At 36.3% G+C, this 20,693-nt stretch overlaps 1 protein-coding gene across 7 annotated transcripts in view; it reads right to left on the bottom strand.

The window, feature by feature from the left end:
• DOCK7 (dedicator of cytokinesis 7) overlaps positions 1–20,693 on the bottom strand; it is a 190,676-nt gene that overhangs the window by 82,902 nt on the left and 87,081 nt on the right. For all 7 annotated transcript variants that reach the window (XR_011257554.1, XM_069593013.1, XM_069593007.1 and 4 more), the window contains exons 15-20: positions 17,262–17,379; positions 13,803–13,873; positions 9,931–10,069; positions 8,932–9,033; positions 6,066–6,152; positions 1,944–2,175 (exon numbers count right to left, since the gene is read on the bottom strand). Coding sequence is in view for 6 of the 7 variants with exons in the window: in XM_069593013.1 (XP_069449114.1) it covers positions 1,944–2,175; positions 6,066–6,152; positions 8,932–9,033; positions 9,931–10,069; positions 13,803–13,873; positions 17,262–17,379 (749 nt within the window). In the remaining variant the exon portion in view is untranslated. The remainder of the gene's footprint in view (positions 1–1,943; positions 2,176–6,065; positions 6,153–8,931; positions 9,034–9,930; positions 10,070–13,802; positions 13,874–17,261; positions 17,380–20,693) is intronic.

Consider the following 20,693-nt stretch of genomic DNA (forward strand, 5'->3'; position numbering starts at 1 on the left):
AGATAATGAGGCCAATCAAGTTTTCCTAAAAGTGGAATACTCAGACGGAGTGGTCACTGGGAAGATTAATCTATACATACTGTACCAGAAGAGAGACTAGAGGAACAGAGACTAGAGAGACAGGGAAACCCAGCAGGCTTTAGAAATCCCACCTGTGTTTCCGGATGACTCCTTTTCCTTTTCTTTATCGTAGCTATTTTGGAGGAGGGGATGGCAACCCACTCCAGTTTTCTTGCCTGGAGAATCCTCATGGACAGAGGAGCCTGGCGGGCTACAGTCCATGGGGTCACAAAGAGTCAGACATGACTAAGCAACTAAGCACAGCACACCATAGCTGCTACAAACCATCCTTCTCAAAATTAGGTCCACTTTACTCCCTTCTCAGCAAACCTTGTTTTTATGTCATACTAGAAATTTATAAAGCATGAAAGTCCTGAACTTTTTACTATAAATGTATTAGAATCTGAAACAATTTTTAGTTCCTTTCCAAAGGAAGCAGTGATTGTCTCCTAAGTAAGAATGATCTATTCACCTTCATTTTTTTACTTACAAGCATGCTTCACTAATTGAACGCTTCTGCACCTCTATACAGATTCTCAAAGCATATGACTCTTTGACCAAAGTTATTCTTGCTAATTTCACCAGTGAACATTTCTTCAGAATAGTAAGAAAGAGTGGGATCGCTTGGGTGTGAATCCTTAGGCAAATTTTTAAGCATATGCTCACCATTTTATTCATGAAATCATGAAATTTATACCTATATCTAGAGTTGTAAAGATTTCATACACTAATATAAATAAAGCATGCTGTGCTTAGTCACTCAGTCATGTCCGACTCTTTGTGACCCCATGGACTGTAGCCTGCCAGGCACCTCTGTCCATGGGGATTCTCCAGGTCCAAACACTGGAGTGGGTAGCCTTTCCCTTCTCCAGGGGAATTTTCCCAACCTAGGGATCGAACCCAGGTCTCCCACATTGCAGGCAGTTCTTTTACCAGCTGAGCCACAAGGGAAGCCCTTGTACACTATCCATGAAATTCTCCAGGCCAGAATACTGGAGTAGGTTGCCATTCCCTTCTCCAGGGGATCTTCCCAACCCAGGGATTGAACCCAGGCCTCCCGCATTGCAGGCGGATTCTTTACCAGCTGAGCTATCAGGGAAGCCCTTGTACACTATACATATACTGTTTCATCTCTCAGGGCTAATTATTACCTGTCAGACTCTTACTCACCTTTAAATGCTCAACCTAAAATTTACCTCTACTTACAAGTCATCATAAAAACATCTCAAGGAGTTGAATACTCCTCTCCTTGGTGCCACCTCTTAATTCAAAATTTCTGTAACAAGTTACCTGAAATTTCTTACAAGCTTCTTTACTTTGCAGGATTTGGGTGGACACAGTAAGCAAAAGCAAAGGAATGAATCTTGGGGAAAAGGCAGGAAACAAGAATATTTTTCCTTCCAGAACAAGTCACAAGAAAAAGAAGATAGAGATTTTGAGTTCCTGAAGAAAATATCAGCTAATAGTACATAGAGGACTGCAAATGAGTGAAAATATAGATTATATAAGTCCTGTACACAAACACAAATGATTTATCTGTTGCATGTTTTCTTAACTAGTCTATGAGATCCATAAAATCAAGAACCATGCCTTGGTCAGTGCCCATCAGTGTACAGTACATATTAAGTGCCTAATAAATATTTGGTGAGTGAATATTTGTTTTCATAATTTGAATAGAGGTCTATATGGCACACTTTAAAGAAACAAAGAAAGTTATTATTTTCCAGCATTAGAAACAAGTAAGTAACAACGTCCCCTCAGCCCCCGCCCAAATCAAACACAGTCCTTACAGAGACAGCAAATAGGAATCATGGTTCTATGTCTGTAAAAGTTAGAAATGTCAAATGATAAATTTCATGATTCCGTAAACATAGGTAAATTACCTATTTGGCCAGCAATGACAGGAGGTCTAACAACTAAAAGTATCAGTTTATCAAGCAGGAGATGAAGAAATCGGACCACTGGTTCCAACTGAGATGAATTCAATGCTGAAATACTGCTCTTCAATTCATTTTCTAAATTATTTTCCATGATCCGCATGTCTCCAATTCGGACTGGGAACATGTGTTCATCCAGAGCATTTACCAGAGCAAAGAACTTATCAAGATAAGGATCCTAAAACAAAGAAGGAACAGAGGCACTAAACAATCTTAGCTTTGTAAAGACTCTAACTATGGACCTCTGGTATCTCATATTAATTGATAACACAAAAGAGTACACATTAGTATACACATTGTTTCCAATTACAGTATTCTATTCTTATCTGTTATTATAATGTAGCTACTTCAAATACTATTGATTACTCAAAAAAAAAAAACCTATTGATATCAGCATTTTTTTCCAGTTGTGAGTCTGCCTTATTGTTAGAGAGTTCAATTATTATGACAGGTGTGTTAGTAACCTACCTGTGCCCATTATTAATTTATTACCTCTTAGCTCCATCCAACCCCTCAGCCCACCTTTTACACATTTTGCAATCCTGGACCTAGCCTCTTCAAACTACATTTGTCCTTTGTCAGATGGCTTGTGTTAGGCTCTGACAACAGAGGGTATGGAAAACCGTCTTGCCAGGCTTGAGGAGTTGGAAGGGAGTCTTCTCCCTGTTTGCTTTCCTGGTGGTGGCGAGTGGATGCGCAAGCTATGGCTCAGAGGCGAGGGTCGTGGGCAGCAGCGTGGCTCTCCGGTTCCACTGCAGGTCCATCTATCCAGTATCCTCCAACCACAGCACCGCAGGCGCAATGTGACTGTGGCAGCGGTGTCCCTCTCCGGGGGTCTGACTCTCACCCTTCAAATCTTACTCTAGGTTTCCAAGTTCCTTCCTCCCTTATCACTCTGTAACTGCTCTCTGTTACAGATTCTCTTTTAACCCATTTACAGAGTGAGTCACCTTTAACCTAGTTAACAATTATTTATTTACAGATTTTCTCCATTCCATTATTGGCAGTTTCCATCTCCTGACTAAATCCTAACTGCTATTTTCTAACCTCCTTCTGCACTGACAGAACCACAATCTTTATTTAAAGCAGTAATGTGCCTGCTCTTTGAGCTTTCTTCATATCTATTAGATGACCACATGCTATCATTATGACCAATGAGATGTGAGAAAAAGTCTACTAAAACTCCGGGGAGACTTTTAGTTAGTTAACAGTGAAAACAAACTTTAAGAAAAAGTAGTAATGCTAAGCAGCTTTACATTTAAAATCTTAATATTGTTTTAATTTGATATGTTTTAAATGAATAAAAATAATTATATTGAACTCTATATAAATTTTGGTCAATTTCAAAGAGATACAAATGAAGTTATGAAACATCATAAAAAAACACTTACTGTCTTCAATTGAGCATTTTAAAAAAGATTATAGTACATGATGCATATATTACATAGCTGTAAAATTTATAAACTTTTGAGCTTCAGTCATAGCTGAGACTGTCAGGATGCTACACATTACACCCTTCCAGTCTATTCTTCCTCTACTTCTATAGATTCAAAATCATCTATATGAAATATTTTGCCTGAAATCCTTCGTTACATTGAAGACAACACATGTATCTGCCTCCCTAAAAACAAAGTTGGAAGTAAAAGATACATTACCAACACTACAAAAAAGAGAAAACTAACAATGATTATAGGATTCAAAGCAAAAATGCAAAATGCGTTTGTACACTTAAGAAGATACCATGTGATACTAAAAATAATTTTATTACGGGAAGGAATGTGTTTCAAAGTGTACTATAATGCCAACCTTCTCAAGAGTAAGTCCTATAGCAAACACAGGACATATCTAGTAACAGAAAAGTAAAAGCTCCACTGGGGCATTATTTTACTAGGATCTACCTGTGGAAAGCTAAATAAGATATATACACTACCTTTTTTGCTGTTGTTTTAAAATATAATATAGAGACACTCTGTCTTCTTACTTTTCTCTATCTCACTGTGCAGAGAAGAGGTAACATAGCAAGCTTAAGACTGCTATCATTTCAAAGGCCTGATTTCAAGGTTGGCCTTTGGCTGGCATCAGGAACTTGGATATTAGGAGGGTTTACACTGACAGGCAAATGCTCACTACACCTAAATTGTTTGTGCAAGCAATACAGTTTATGCTTTATACCTGCTTTCGTTCTATGAATCTAGCATTTTGGTTGTGTTAGGCAGTGTCTATGAGACAAGCCTATGGTTAAAACTCTGGGAACTGAGCTTCCCTGGTAGACATTTCACATATGCTGTTTCAACTTGCCCTGCATGACTCCACTAGGAGAAAACTCTTAAAAGCCTATGTCCTATTTCCTCCAGACTGAACCTCTTTCCCCTTATCTGATTTTGCTTTATGTCTTTCACTAAAATAAATCATAGCTGTGATTATACTCTCCACTGAGTCCTGTGAGTTCTGTGAGAAAATCACAGAAGTTGAAGGTAGCCTTGGAAACCTCTGCATACCCTTTCAAGTTGGACAACCCACATATTCTATTTTAAACATCCACCTCTTCTCACTCTACATTTTCTCCCTGGAAAATCATATTCACTAGCACAGTTTCAGCTATCACATTTATTTTGTTACCTCCCAATCCTAAACTCATTCATCACAAGTGCCTACGGGACATCTTCATCTGAAGTGCACAGGCACTTCAAACTCAAAATTAAACTCCTTATGGTCCCATAATTTCACTCCCTTGGTACGCTCCTACATTTACTTCTCTCATGTTTACTTTTAAGTTAGAAATCACCGTCCACCCTAAATTCTGTGGCATTTAAGGTTGTTCATAATCTTTTATCAGCCTGGTCTTCTATGTTCATGTATCATGATTTTCCATGTACTTTAAATTGCATTCACAACAGATTACCTGCCCTTGCTTTATCTGTTTATTTTTGGCTGCACTGGGTCTTCATTGCTGTGGACACACCTTCGCTAGTTTTGGCAAGAGGGGGGCTTCTCATTGCAGTGGCCTCTCTTGCTGCACAGCCAGGCTCTAGGTGCACAAGCTTCAGTAGTTGTGGCACACCAGCTTAGCTGGCATGTGGAATCTTCCTGCCAGGGAAGACTGTGTCCCTTGCACTGGCAGGAAGATTCTTATCCCCTGTGCCACCAGGGAAGTCCTGCACTTGCTTTACATCAACTGCACTGTCTACCTTCTCTTCTATATATGATAAATATCTACTCACCAATGCAGTAACTCAGTTCCCAGTAAAACTGACAACTTTCTGTACTTGAAAAAATTTAGTTCATATATCTAACATAATACTAGCTTTACTGTATTATGATTATTTTCGCATTTCCTTCTATTTCACTGTAAAGTCCTTGAAAGGAAGGCTCACTCTTTCACAGGTAACAACATCCCTGACCACATGGAGCTTACAATATAATGGGAGAAAGAACATAAACAAAGGATATGAATGAATATATATGCACATGGAGAGAGAGAAAGAAAGAGTGAGACAAAGCAAAAGCACAAAAGCATGCAAGTGAAAATAACAGGCAGTAATGAGTGCAGTGTTAAGACGATCCAGAGTGATGGAGCTGCTATGCTTAAGAGTCACGTGCAAAGGCTTCTCTTTATAAAGAGAAGTCAAATGAATGTCAGAGGAAAAGCGTTCCAGTTACAGAATGAGTAAATACAAAGTCTTTCAGAAGACCTTTGCACATTCCAGAGATATAGAGAAAAATATGGAGATCCCCAAGGACCTTTTCCATTTGAAGTATCTAAGTCTATGAGAAATAAAATGAACTGGAAAATCATTTTTCAACTCTAATTATCCTGCTATGTTCTAGAAACTTAGGGGGAAAAAAATCACTTAATTGCTCAAAATGAAGTCAATAACATTCTGAAAAGGAAAATATTTGCTTTTGTTGACATTAAATGATATTTTGTTGATTCCTTTAAAAAGTTACTTCTAAACCTATACATTTTAAACTGATATATAGTTTCAAATGTCGTAACAGAAAAAACTGATTTAAGTTCAATTCATTTAAGTGAAATGTGATCATAAAAATTATTAAAAAACCACTTACTTGAGTATGGATAGATGAAACAGCAACAACTTCAACATTAAAAACACCTTTGTGATTATCTACCCATTTCATGCCAGGTAGGGGAACCTATAAGACATTGAATACAGTGATCACAGATGCTTAAGTTGATTATGAATGCTGAAACAACTACGAATTATGAAACAAAAATTACAATATCTCAATAAGAAAAAATACTATGGAAATATATTTTATGCACTACAAACAAATGTAAAACGTATATTTTGTTCTTATTACAAAATCAATGTTTCCTACAAGAGAAGTAAAAGGCTCAAGGAGCAAAAAGCAGAAAATATGCCTTCAAAATTCTAGCTTCCTAGAAACATATCCCTTTATATCATTCCAAATCTTCCCTACACATATATATTTTTATATACACCCTCACATAGGTGATATCAAACATATTTTGAAACCTGCTTTTCACCTATCCCATTGTGAATCTCTTTTAATGCCAATAAATTCACAACTATAATATCTTATTGGTTTATAATATCCTATTTTCTTTATATTAAAAACTCATATTTTAATTTGGCTTTAAAATATTCATAAGCAAAGGAAGTCTGTTGTTTTAAGGATTAGGAAACATTTTTTTCTGACATAAATTGCTTGGAGTGTTAATTAAAATCATATCACAAAAAATTATTTTTAAAAGACACTACATCAGTTCTCTCTATTCTTCCTGGTAAGTACAGCTAAAAACGCTGAACATGATACTTGAAAAAAGAAACATAGAGACTAAAAGGGGAAAGGAGGCGGCAGATGTGCTAGGGACCTCAGGATCAAAGGAACTACAAGGCAGTGTTTCCTGAGTTTTATTTTTCTCTCATGTATCCTGGACTAGTTTGCTAGAGAAGCTGGTAACCCAGAAATGCTAAAAGGAAAAGACAAAAAGTCTGCTCCCTCTAGCCAAACCCAACAATTGCCCTAATCTGGCAAAAGCCAAGAAAACAAACCGCAGCCCCATTCCACCTCCATGTCTGACTCTTTGCAACGCTATGGACTACAGTCCAACAGTCTCCTTTGTCCATGGGATTCTCCAGGAAAGAATACTAGAGTGGGTTGCCATGCCCACTTCCAGGGGATCTTCCTGACCCAAGGATCAAACCCACATCTTTTATGTCTCCTGTATTGGCAAGTGGGTTCTTTACCACTAGCACCACCTGGGAAGCCCCATGCAGAGTGCGGAGTGTGAATCTTTCCCTCCACCTGGCAACAGGACTTCTCACTACTGCTAAAACACAGACTAACATGAGCTCTAGAGTCACAGCATAATGCCCAAAATGTTTAGGATGTAACAAAAAAAATCACACATCGTATCAAGAACCAGAACAATTTCTACTGAAATGAGAAAAGACAATCAACAGACATCAATAGTTAGATGACACAGATACTGGACAGATCTGACAGGAGTTTAAAGCAGCCATCAGGGAAAAAAAGGCTACACAAACAATTACAAACATCCTTGAAACAAATGAAAAAAATAGAATGTCTCAACAACAACAAAATAGGCAGATAGGCTTTCTTTCCCATGGTTTCTTATTTTTATTATATGAAGAAAATAAAACCAAATAAAGTCAGTTTTCTATTACAATTCAACACTAATTGAATTAGTGTTGGTAATTAATGTAGGTAAGAAATGTGGTATCTTTACTGAGGTAAATAATACAGGCTTTGAAACTTTTTTTTTTTTAAGCTGGTGGAGTATATTGTAACTACTCAATGCAAGAAACAGCACTAGCTCTTAAAATGCAAAATACTCATTTTCAACTTTAAAAAATAGGACACCCAAGTAACCTGTGAACACAAACTTCTTCAAAAACAGTTTGTAGCATAAATATCATTTGGGCACCTGTAAGAAATGAAAATAATCAAACCCCAGCCCAGACCTTACGAATAAGAAACTCTAGGGCTAAGTTTAAACAACCAGTAATACTACAAATACTCCAGGTGATTTTGATGCATGCTAAAGTAAGAGCTCAGAGAAGGCAATGGCACCCCACTCCAGGACTCTTGCCTGGAGAATCCCAGGGACGGGGGAGCCTGGTGGGCTGCCGTCTATGGGGTCGCACAGAGTCGGACATGACTGAAGTGACTTAGCAGCAGACACTTCTTTAGTATACTTCATGTGCCTGGCATTATTCCAAGTTCTATGTGCTACTAATCATTCAGTCATCAACACAATCCTTTTTGTAGGTATTACTTATTTTCCTCAATTTACAGATGAGAGAATTCAGGGAGAGAGAGAGCATCTTAAGTCAGGTTGCCATAACAAAATACCATGTACTGGTTGACTTAAGTAACAGAAATTTATTTCCTCACAGCCTGAATACTAGAAGTCCAAGATCAAGGTGCTACCATAGTCAGTTTCTGGTGAGAACCCCTTCCTAGCTTAGATGACCACCTCTTACTGTCTCTTCACACAGCTGAGAGAGAGAAAGCTCTCTAGTGTCTCTTCTTACAGAGTACTAACCAAGCATGAGGCCCCACCCTCATGACCTCATCTAACCTAATTACCTCCCAAAGGCCCCCATCTCCAAAAGCTATCACACTGGGAGCTAGGACTTCAACAGTTTAGCAGAGTAAGAAACTTACCTGAGGTCACATAACTGAGCAGTGAAGTCTTGGAAACCATACTACACCACTGCCTTTCAAAGGTGTATGAGATTAGGGAAAAAAATCAACAACGTATAAATGCTTCAGAGTATTCTATAGAGTAATTTTAATTATAGGAGAAAATAATAGTACTTCACTATATATATACTTAGAGATAGAAGTTTGAGAAAACCACCTTTGTAATGAAAAACTCATTTCACTGAATCTGGAGAATTTCAACATGAGAGATACTGACCTCAGGAGAGAGTACAGAATACGCCTGTGGTGGTTTTTCCAGTGAGACTGGTAGGCAAAACTGCCCAGTCTTCAATCGTCCATTCTGAAGCATTGGTATCCACTTTTAAATAAAAAAGAAATAACATTAATTTAAGTGTTTGTTATTAATATTACTTCAAAAATCTGTTTCAAGAACATGGTAAAAGCCAAATTCGTCTCACATCACTAAATACCGAGGGATTTAATTATGTAGGTAATACACTAACTATGCAATATTTAAATCTATAGTAGGTCCTTATTAGGCAAAGGAAAGTTGGCAGCAGAAAAAGGCCATAAAGTGAATCAATTTTAAACTGGGGTAATGTGCCAGTGTAAAGAGGGAAAGAAAGATATGATTAGACATAAATGTTGAAAATAAAACTAAAGAGTATGACAAACTTATTTTCTAACATTTAGCAAAATTCATGTCATAAACTGAAGACAAAAAATATGAATCAAATGTTAGTTTTTCTCTTTTGGGTGAAGGCACGCCTTTCTGACAAAACTGTGATTAGCATAGTGTATTGATGTATCATAGCATAGCATGTATCATAGCATAGCATGATGTATTCATCTTAGGTTTATAATTCAAAAGCAATGATTTAAAAAAAATACTCACGGGTTTTAATTGCTTTAACTAAGGCAATTGAAAGGGGTTTTAATTACCAGAGGTCTCTTTTAGTTATGTTACATTCAAACCATTTTCTTCTGAAAAACCCTTAAAACTGTTATATTTACACAGTAATGTTGGATAAATATACAATAATCAGGACCAACACCTAAGTGTTTAAACATGTTAGTTAATTAATGACATTAGTCAACTATATTAATGAGCATTTTCTTGTTATGATTACCCTTCCTAACCAGTGTGGAGAATCAGATAAGGAATCCTCAAATAATAATGGACACAAAGTATATCTTAAATATTGTAATTATTTTTATGATCAAAGAGCTAAATATTTAACAAAAATATACTTACTGTGTATCCAACAGGAGTTTCAAGAGGAGTATTTTGTTTTTGTTGACAACTAACATGATAAAAAGTAAAAAGCAAGTGATGATGGTCAGTTAAAGTAGCAGGGAGTTTAACCTTGATTTCTTCATGAAAATCAGGAGACCTTCATACAAAAAACAAAACAAAACAGATCAATAATCAATAATGTGTTCAAAATAAATAATTACTGCATTTGTACACCTGAGTAATTTTTAAATTAATTTCATGATTCGTGCTTAATTTTTCTTCTAGTCCAAAGTATTTTTATTTCCAAACTCTAAGTAACTAACTCCTACACTTCCAGATGAGGGAGCTGTCACTGTTTCCTAAATTTCTCATCCCATTTTCATTAATGGGTTGAGTAATCCTACTATTTGAAAATTCATTAATAATCACCACCTTGATGCTGAGATCTTCATTAGATTGGAAACTGTATTGGAGAGGAACTAGGGCAAGGCTTTCTATATTTATAACCAATCTAGATATGTATTACATAGAAAAATAAGTTTTTTATAGTATATCTCATAACCATACCATAGAAAAACATTTTTCTTTTATAGGAGTACAGCTTTATATTAAGACTAATTTGTTTATCCTTCTGTTTTTTAAAAAAAGAAAAAAGATATGTTTAGACAATCTGGTATCAAGATGGGCTCTCTACAGAATATCTTGTATTTATTATCCCATTGCTAAAGAAATAATGTTACCAAAAACATGGACTAGTTATTGACTGACAGCTTAAAAAAAAAAAGGAAAAGAGAAAAAAGAACAGAAAAAAAACATCAGAGAACACCCACAATTGCATGTGTCCCACTGCTTGAAAGTGCACACAGCTACTATAGGAATACAACAAATATCACATTTGATCAAACCAATAGAACTTGCATCTCAATATTTATTGAGAGTGGCCCTATGGGCATTTCTACGGTATAAGCATATGCATTTCTATGGTATATCATAAATAGCATCATGATTGCTATTTATGATATAGAGTTAAAAGAGAGAGAACCTTAGTATCCCAACCTTCCATATTTGGTTAGTAGCTCTCAGAGTTATCTACAATGAAAATACATCCAAACTGTATGGCTCCAATTATCTTTAAAGTGAAAGCCATCCCACCAAGTAGGGATTTTCCTCTGATGCTAAATACGTCAAATATTCTTCCATCTCAAATAAGCTTCAAAAATGCTAACAGGTAAGGGGCATAAAGTTTTTAATACCCATAAGAGAGATAGTTCATGCTTGCCGTTTGATAATTTGATGACTTCAGTGAATATAGGATGCTATAGATCGTCTTACTTACTGATCACCACTGAATTACGAGAGAGTTGTATTTCCTAGTCGTGTTTGACTCTATCATTTTAATTCTACTAATGCTGAGAGCAACAAAATAAAGACTCAGCCACAAACTGAAATTAAAACCTTCTTTCTCCATGTTTCCTGGTATTTAGTGTTTCAGTTCATTTCTTTCCTGAAATCAGTATGTGAAGGCTTTTACAGAAAATTAAACATCTAAGAGTTATTCATCAATAAGTATTTTTATTTACCCACCATTAGGCTAAAAAGCACTGTGTGACTTTTACGGTGGTTTTAAAGATGAATGTTTTTTTAAAAACCCTCAAAAAATATATATTTAGCAGAAGTATAAGTAAGACAAACATATATCAACAGCTATGCTATAAAGCAGGGGTTGGCAAACTATGGCCACAGGCCAAATCCAGTTCATCACTTGGTTTTGTACAGCCTATAAACTAAAAAATGATTTTTATATTTTTAAGTGGTTAAAAATTCAAACAAATAATATTTCACTTAAAATATTGAATGAAATTTAAGTTTCAGAGTCCATTAAAATTTTTATTGGCAGACAACCATGCCCGTTTACTTGCAACTTACTGTGCATGGGTACTTTTGCACAACAACAGGGCTGAGCAGTTGCAAAAGAGCAGATGGTGCACAAGTTCTAAAATATATACTATTTGATCCTTTTTAGAAAAGTTTGCTGACCCCTGGTATAGAGCATATAAGGTTAAGTGCTTCAAGAGAAGAGCTGAACAGATTTCAAGTTTTGGATCAAGGAACTGTCTCTAGGAAGAGATACATGATATGGGCCTTAAACTATGAGTAGTTCAATAAATAGAGGGAATTAGTATTATAAAAGAAAAAAAGATCTGAGAAAGGCCCAGAAACAGGACAGCACAGGATATGTTTGTAATGGAGCAGAAATATAAACATTAAGATGTAAAAGATGACTGGATTAGAGACATTAAGAAGGAAGTTAAGAATGGTTTACGTTCTGAGTCAGAGCAACTGGAAAAATGGTGGTACCGTTAATAAAAACAGGGAGAGATTGGTTTAGGAAGAGAGTCAAGAATAAACACATGGAAATTAAGAAGGAAGCAGGCATTCAAATGAATACACCTAAAAGATCTGAAAATGCATGTCTATACCTCAGAAAGAAGGTTAGGACGGAAAATAAAGAGTGAGAACAAGCCACATTAAGGTAGAGTAGTAGCGGTTTCATTGAAGGTGATTCTGGACTACATACAAGATTACTTAGGCAGAGAATACTATAGAAAAAGAAGGTTAAAGGGAAAACTTTAGTGTTTTGCGTCGAAGGTGTATGTTTTAAAGAAAAATGAGAATAATTATTATGGGAAAAAAGTAAACCGAGAGAGGGCCATAAATAAAGGTAAGAAAGAAGAAAGCTTTAGGGAGGGTAAGGGAAAGCCATGCTACGTAACAGCAGTGAATAAAGACTTCTGTGTTTGTAAGTACATAAGAAGCAAATTTCGTGGCGATAAGAGACGGAGCCAATGGGGCAGAAGGCCGATGATGTTAAGAAAAGGAATCACTGATGGAGTCACACTCTGAAGAGGCTGGATAAGATCCTTTGAGAGCAAAGATGAAAAGATCCACACTGAGGGAGGGAGTGGACCATTACCAGCTTCATAACAGAGGAAAGGCAGACACACACAGAGATAATCCGGGATGAAAAGCACAGAAGTTCACAGATATCAAGTTAGACGGTCTCAATCGACTTTGTAAGGCAGGAACACTAAGAGTAGCAAACGGAAAAGAGGTAGGAGCCAAAGGAAGGGGAAGAAAAGCTTAAAACAGCCACTGCCAAACAGGAGAGAGGGCAAAAAAGTGATGCCAACAAAATTTACCAAAGAGTAGTGGGGCCAAGAGAAGGTAAAATACCGTAGCCTCATCATGTGATAAAATAACAATAATCTGTGACGGCCGCAATGGGCACAATTTTGATTTTTCTCCAACAGCATCCAATAATAAGGGAAAAAAGGAGGGGTCAGGGTAGGAGCAGGGGAAGGTGAGGGAGGGGAAGAGGTGGGGATGATAGAAGAGGAGGAGGAGGAGAAGGTAGAGGAGGAGGAACAGAAAGGAGGAGGAGAAAGAAAGCAGAAATTACGTTATCCCGAGTTAACAATCAATTTTCCAAAGAACTAAAATGGAAAGTCACCCAAGGCAAAGATTTATTGGAATTTACTGGATGTTGCACTTGGGTGCAAGTTTAGTAAAGATTTAAGTAAAACTACAAAGTGTAGGTGAAAACAACAGCAAGAGACCAAAAGACCAGAGGCCACAATGGTAATCAATAATATAATAAAAATGAAAGGATCAGAGAATTTGACAGAAAAGATGTTTTGTATTTAAAGTCTTAACTTTCAGATGTCTGTGGAGAGAATGTATATCTACAGGTTGAAATTTAAAACTCTGATGTTGGCTGTCTTGAATTTGCACATTCAGTGCAGCAAAGCATTCAGTAAACACACTAATGTGAGAGCTAACAATGCCACTGAGAAGTGAGTAACTTTGAAAGAAATATTTGAATTCAGTACCTGTTATGATATACTACGGCTGTATAGGCTTCCTTTGAAAATTCTGAACAGCTAGATTTACCAAAGATTACCTGTAACAAATAACAGCATGTTGAAACTTTGTTGTAATAAATGCTAGATGTTTCATATCTATGTAAGAATTGGTCTGATTTAATAACTGAGAACAATGGGCAAAATCAGCCCAATGAAGAACATGTGCCTATAAGTTCAATTGCTTAACTGTAAATTTCTTTTCAACTACACACCCATCTGACATTCAAACATTCAGAAAGTTTCTATCCATTATATCTATTGGGCATTCATTTCTTTCCTTTTTCTTGAAGAAGGTAAAGAATTCATTTTAAAATCTAGCTGTAGTACATAATTTGGAATTTATATAAGAGTACGATCCTAGAATGGTGACTTATACCTACTATACAAATCAGTGGCTTCTCTACTAAAACAACAGTCATTCTAAATGTCAAATATAAATTATTTATATTAAAATATCCCAATTTTGGTCAAGCTCTGTATCCTTACTGTAAGCTACTCTACAATGAAAGAGGAGCTCCAGTCTTCTATTCTTACTTCTGCTTTTTTTAATCCACCACATAAATAAAAAATTACCACTTTTAGAGACTGGATGTTTCTAAAAGTTTTAGTGACATTTTTGAGGTAAAATAATTCAGTCTTATATATATCCGTCTCGTGAATTCTACCCAACCATGCTATGGTTAATTAGGGCAGCTGATTAGATAAATGTCTTATTGATGTCAAGGTCACAGCTATGATTCCAATGTGGTACACTTACAATGTTATCTAGTCACAAATTAAACCTTTAAGTCTGGCCAGTCATTCTACACATGCATGAATAGGTATGTGGACAGGTCATCACATTTCTATCACACAAGTGGTAAAAACGACTCAAAGTTTACTCCTCATGAGAAGGGGTTAACTGGCACCATCCTTAAATAAAAAGAACATAATAACAGATATCTATGTTTCTTTTTGCAGGTCCTTTTAAGAGTATGTAAAAGTACAATAATTATGACTCTCCTAGATATGTCTAATTGCAAAAATTTTCTAAGAATATCTTACTATGTTTTAATAAAAATGTTGCTTCAGTGCCAGAATTATGAAATTTATGATTTTATCATATCAATGTTATTTGACCAAAATTTATCTTAAGACCCGTTTTAACAGTCATTTAAAAAAATAAGCAAACACAAAAATAAGCAAATGTCTGGTTATATATTCTTTCAAACCAGCCACTCATATAAACATAAAAGCATCATAGTTTCATAACATTAATAATACACAAGTGAATGGAATGCAGTACGTTTTTCCCCTCTGAGAAGCTACTGTTTTACACAAAGTAATTTATTTTCATAACATGCATGAAATAAAGTGGAAAGTGTTCCTTTGACCATTTAACATGTATTTGTAATCATTCATCAACATGAACTGAGCATCAATTATGTCAAGCACTATGACAGGCATCAAGATACAGATATGAGTAAGATATGGTCCCTGCCCTCAAGGAGCTCACAGTCTAGTGGACAAGGTAAAGAAATAAACATATAATCATCAATGAAGCAGCCTGTAAAAGAAGTGAGAAGACACTATGGCAGCACCAAAAGAAAGAGTGGTCTAACCACCAATATGGCTGGATGCAACTGGGGCGCTGCAGAGGAGGCCATATATATGCTAAGACAAGGAAGAGTTTGTTAGGCAAAAAATAAAAACAGATTATTTTACATACACTACATCTGTCATAAGCTCAAATTCATATGACCATTCACATATAGGATAATAAAGCATCTATTTTCACAGTCCAGTTTCTTTTCATCAACAATGACGGTATATTCAGTCCTTCAGCAGAAATGAAGAGCTAGTTAAAAGCATGAAATGCTCATTCCAAACCTCAAGAGTAAATTCTACGTTTATTGAAATATTTGCTCAGGATGCATTATATGCAAAGACCTGAAAAAGCTGCCATAGAAGAATACAAAGATGAATAATTTGTGCTTGCTGTTATCAAGATCTATAAATGCTGATGAAATTGAGGCTACAGTGGAAATGAAACTAGTTTTCTTAGTAAGTAGAAAATCAAAAGAACTTGATTCAAACCACTCATATAGAAGGCCAAAATAAAACTGCAATAATGCACCTGTTCTTAGCTCATTTTTAATCCACAAAAGTTCTCTCAGAGGATGAACATCTATCTACAGGTGATAGGTATGCTCCCACTCTGTAAGTTAAAAATCTGCTTTCATGGAACTTGCATTTATTAGTGTCCCATAAGTCCTCAATGACCATGTGGGCAGTCAAGACCCTCCCCAGTCTGGCCTCAGTCTACTATCTCTGACTTATCTTGCGTGTTCGAGCTCACTGGCAACTCACCATTCTACCTCTGCTGAAGAACATTCTCCAGTGTGAACTGTCTTCCTTTCCCCACGGTCCAGACCCACTGCTATAACATTTTAACTACTTCTGAGGCATCCTCTCCTTCCTCTGAACATCTAGGCCTTTGAAGCCCTATATATTGTCAATCTTCTAATAATTAGCACATGCCTTGGGTTCTCAGTATTGGCTGAAAAATTTAATCCCTTAAAAGTGTTAGTCCCTCAGTGGTGCCTAACTCTTTGCGACTCCATTGACTGTAGCCAGCCAGGCTCCTCTGTATACAGAATTCTCCAGGCAAGAATACTGGAGTGGATTGCCTTTCCTTCTCCAGCGGATCTTCCCGACCTAGGGATCAAACCCAGGTCTCCAAGATTGCAGACAGATTCTTTACTGTCTGAGCTACCAGGGAAGCTGTAATCCCTTGGGGGGATTTAAAAAATAATGGTATCTGCCTGGTATCCCTCCCCAGAGTTTACAGTGTAATTAGAATGAGATTCAGTCTGGGCACTAGCACTTTTAAAAGCTTCCTGTGTGAGTGTAAAATGCAGCCGAAGTTGAGAACTATTGCCAGAGGTTCTCAACCAAGGTGAGAAGAAACATATAAATTAGAATTATCGGGAAAGCATTTTCAGCCCCCATTTACTGCCCACCACTTTCCACCTCCCTTACCTGCCCTTTTATTCTGAAGGAGGGGAATCAGAATCACAGATGCAAGCAAAGAGAAGAGCTACCTGTGCTCTGTTAAGAGCACCCTAGGTGATTCTGATCTGGCCCTCTTCTGAAGTTCACTATTTTTGAATCTCATGCATTGTTCTTATATCCTCTAGATTATAAGTCTTATTCATCTTTGTATCTCTGGAAGTGCCTAGCATATACCAAGTCCTCAATAAACAAGACTTCTAGTAAACTCATTACTACCTGTATAGGAAGTAATGAAGTCAGAAATACAGTTTACAAGATCATATTAATTTCCATTTTAAACCTGCCAAACAAGTGATACCACCCCTCCCCCCACAAAGAAAAGTCTATTTGAACCACATATGAAGAACAGAAATTGTAAAGAACATTTCTTACCGGCATAGCATTGCTAGGATCCTCCCCATACATAAACTGGACTTTCACTGTTATGTTTCTGGCAGAACCTTGACGGTTGGCAAAATTAAGACTCTGAGGGTATATGTAGAGAAGGTTTCTGTGAAAGCAATAGTACACATGATAGTGAACGTATCTGAAAACACTATGGATCACTACTACACACTACCAAAGAAACAAATGAACAAATACTGAATTATCAGCATTTGCTCTAGAGACACTATGCTATTTTTACATACAATGTTGGATTTGACCTTAGAGTAATCATTCAAACACACAGCAATCAAATATACCCCCACTTTACAGATGAATTGAGGCCCAAAAACGTTAAGAGATTTTCACATACAACCAAGTGGCAAAGCTAAAATCAGAATACAGTTCAGTCAGACTTCAAAATGCAAGTTATTTCCTCTAAAAGAGGCTTCTGAGAAATAAACAAGTGAGGATAGAAACATTATTAAGAAATTAAAAGACAGTTCTAATATTATCTTATAGGATGACATTTATAAAAACGGCTTTTTGTATAAATGTGATCAAGGTTTTAAGAGGTATAATATTCTACATTATGTTCAAAAAACAATATGGCAATATGGTAGGTATAACAGTATTAGATAGCTACTATGAGAAAATCACAGATTACTCTACAATCAACTGACGTAAGCCCAGTTGCATGTTACACTGCTGCTGGCAGCAGTACCTGCTGCCAATACAGAGATGAGAAATAATTCAAGAAAAAGCATCAAAATAGAGGGCTTCAAAAGAAAAGAAAAAATAGATTATGGCTAATTCATGTTGTTATATGGCAGAAACCAACACAATATTGTAAAATAATTATCCTCCAATTAAAAATGAATTTTAAAAAAAGAAAAAAAGATTGGGAATTACTTTACCTGAAGGCTAGTGCTTGCTGACAGCAGATGAACAGGACTTCAAGTATAATAAAACCCCCCTAATCAAATACTGGGGCAATGAAAATAGGTCTAAATTTTCTGGAAGGTGGTAGGGTAATACAGAAATTTTAAATGAACATACTCTTTGACCTAACAACCCCATCTCTAGTCTAAGGAAAGAACCACACATATGTACAAATGCATGTGTTCAAAGAAACTCATGACATTGTTTATATTAGGAAATAGGTATAAAGAATTATAAAGAAATATGTTCATCAGTACTGGGCTAATTAAGACATACTAATAAGACAAATACATATCAGAATCCCCAAAATGAAAATGTACAGCAGTATTTATTAGTGCAGAAAGAGATACCCAGCATGTTGAATGAAAAAAAAGCAGGTTCCAAAGCAGGATGTATAGTGGCATTAACCTACTTATGGAAAACTGTGAAGAAATAATGGCAGAAAATGTCTCCAATCTGAGGAAAGAAACAGACATCTAGTTCTAGGACATTCAGAGAGTTCCAAAGATGAACTCAGAGACCCACATCAAGACACACTATACTTATAATGTCAAAAGTTAAAAATGACAAGATTCAAAAGAGGAAAAGGTATCATCACACATTTAATGGCAGGGAAATACCTATAAACAAGAACATTTCAAAGCAACGCTGTGTTGTGAGAGAAGCATGCAGTAGCTATGAGAGAAAGAGACAGGTACTGAGTTGATCACAATGACGTCTTTTCATCTTCTACCACCGCTATGGCATTTGTAGAAGAAACTGAATTATTTTTGTCTAGATTTTTCCAGAGGCTAGATTTTACTGACTGCACCCTGTAGTAACATTTAACATGTTCCTCTGTTTTCTATAAACTGAAAGTTTAATCTAGACCTTTGGTCAAATTTCAGAGATAAGACATAAGTCATAAGATAGGACAAATGTCAGGGATAAGACATAAACGATACTGTATCCTTCTATCAGGAGGAAAATGTTTGGTGGTTGTTTCTCTTTCTGCGCAATTAGCAGATAATGATGATCCATGCCTAAATACATTAACTTATTAAGGGTTGCCAAAAGGTAATATTCTATCACTGTTTCTATATTTATAAGCTGAAATATCTCTATGAAAAGCACTTTTCCTTATCTACTATTTGCTTTGCTGGTGAGCCATTCATTATATGAGAAGCAAGAATAAATGCTTCATTCTTTTCCATTATCTGCCAGTTTTCAAAATAATCAGTTGGTACATTACATTCCTCTAAAAGGGATCAATTTTTTTAAAGCATCACTTATAAATTAATGGACCAAACATATTAACAGGTTTAAATATTTTGCAGTTACTATCTTTATTGGTGTTCAAATTGCATCATCCTTGACAAGTGAAAAGGTCAATTCAAACTGGCTCATAATCCCTTTGATTCAGTCATACTAGTCTTCCACAGCTTCTTGCTAATTCCAGGCTCTTCTTGTTTCAGGTTCTTCTTATACACTTTCTTTCCAAACCTGGAATCAGCTATTTCTCCAAGGAGCTGTGGTTTATAAAGTGGAAAATGTTTTTCCAGGCCACTAATTGTGGGTTACTCATTGTTTCTTCTTTGGAAGAGTTAGGGGAGAATGCTTTGAACATGAAATATACCTAATTTCATAGTGATAATTCACATTCAAGACTACAAGGCTTTTATTTCTTCTTTTCTATCTTGCATCTATACCATTTTTCCTATGCTGAGAATCACTGCCAAGGACATTAACTATGAGAGAACTAAAGTATCATTTAATTACTCATTGCGTGTTATTCAAACAAAGGAGTCTTAAGGAACTCCAAGATCTTGTGGTCATCCAAGAGAGGATGAGCCTACAAAGAAGACTGATCAGTCACCTACAAAGAAGCAGAAGGAAAACCTTGAGAGTATAGTGACATGGAAGTAAAAGGAAGAAATTACAAGTAGAATTAAAGAGTTAAGCATCAAATGCTATTCAGGGACCACATGAGGAAAGAAATGAAAAATGTCAACTGAATTCAGCAACATCACATAAACACACCACAGCTTCTCTACCCATTCATCTGTTGATGGACACTCAGGTTGCTTCCATATCTTGGCTACTGCAAATAAGGCTTTCATAGACCAACTCTTTACCTTTTTTCTGAAATAATTGGTAGAAGTATAAAGCACCATAGGTATGCTCTTAAAGTTCTTACCCTTTTAGCGCTACAGGAAAAATTATTAATCAAACCAGATGGTGCTAGTGGTAAAGAATTCACCTGCAATGCAGCAGACACAAGAGACACGGGTTCAGTCCCTGGGTCGGGAAGATCCCCTGGAGGAGGAAATGGCAACCCACCCCAATATTCTTGCCTGGAAAATTCCATGGACAGAGGAGCCTGGAGGGTTACAGTGCATGAGGTCACAGAAAACTGAAAACAACTGAGCAACTGAGCACAAATCACTGATAATTTTAGGCTGAAAACAGACAAAAGTAAGATTCAAGAGTAGTAGGCATTAAAAAATGAAGCAAGTAAAA

Source organism: Ovis canadensis, chromosome 1 (genome assembly GCF_042477335.2).
Source record: "Ovis canadensis isolate MfBH-ARS-UI-01 breed Bighorn chromosome 1, ARS-UI_OviCan_v2, whole genome shotgun sequence".
Taxonomy (NCBI): domain Eukaryota; kingdom Metazoa; phylum Chordata; class Mammalia; order Artiodactyla; family Bovidae; genus Ovis; species Ovis canadensis.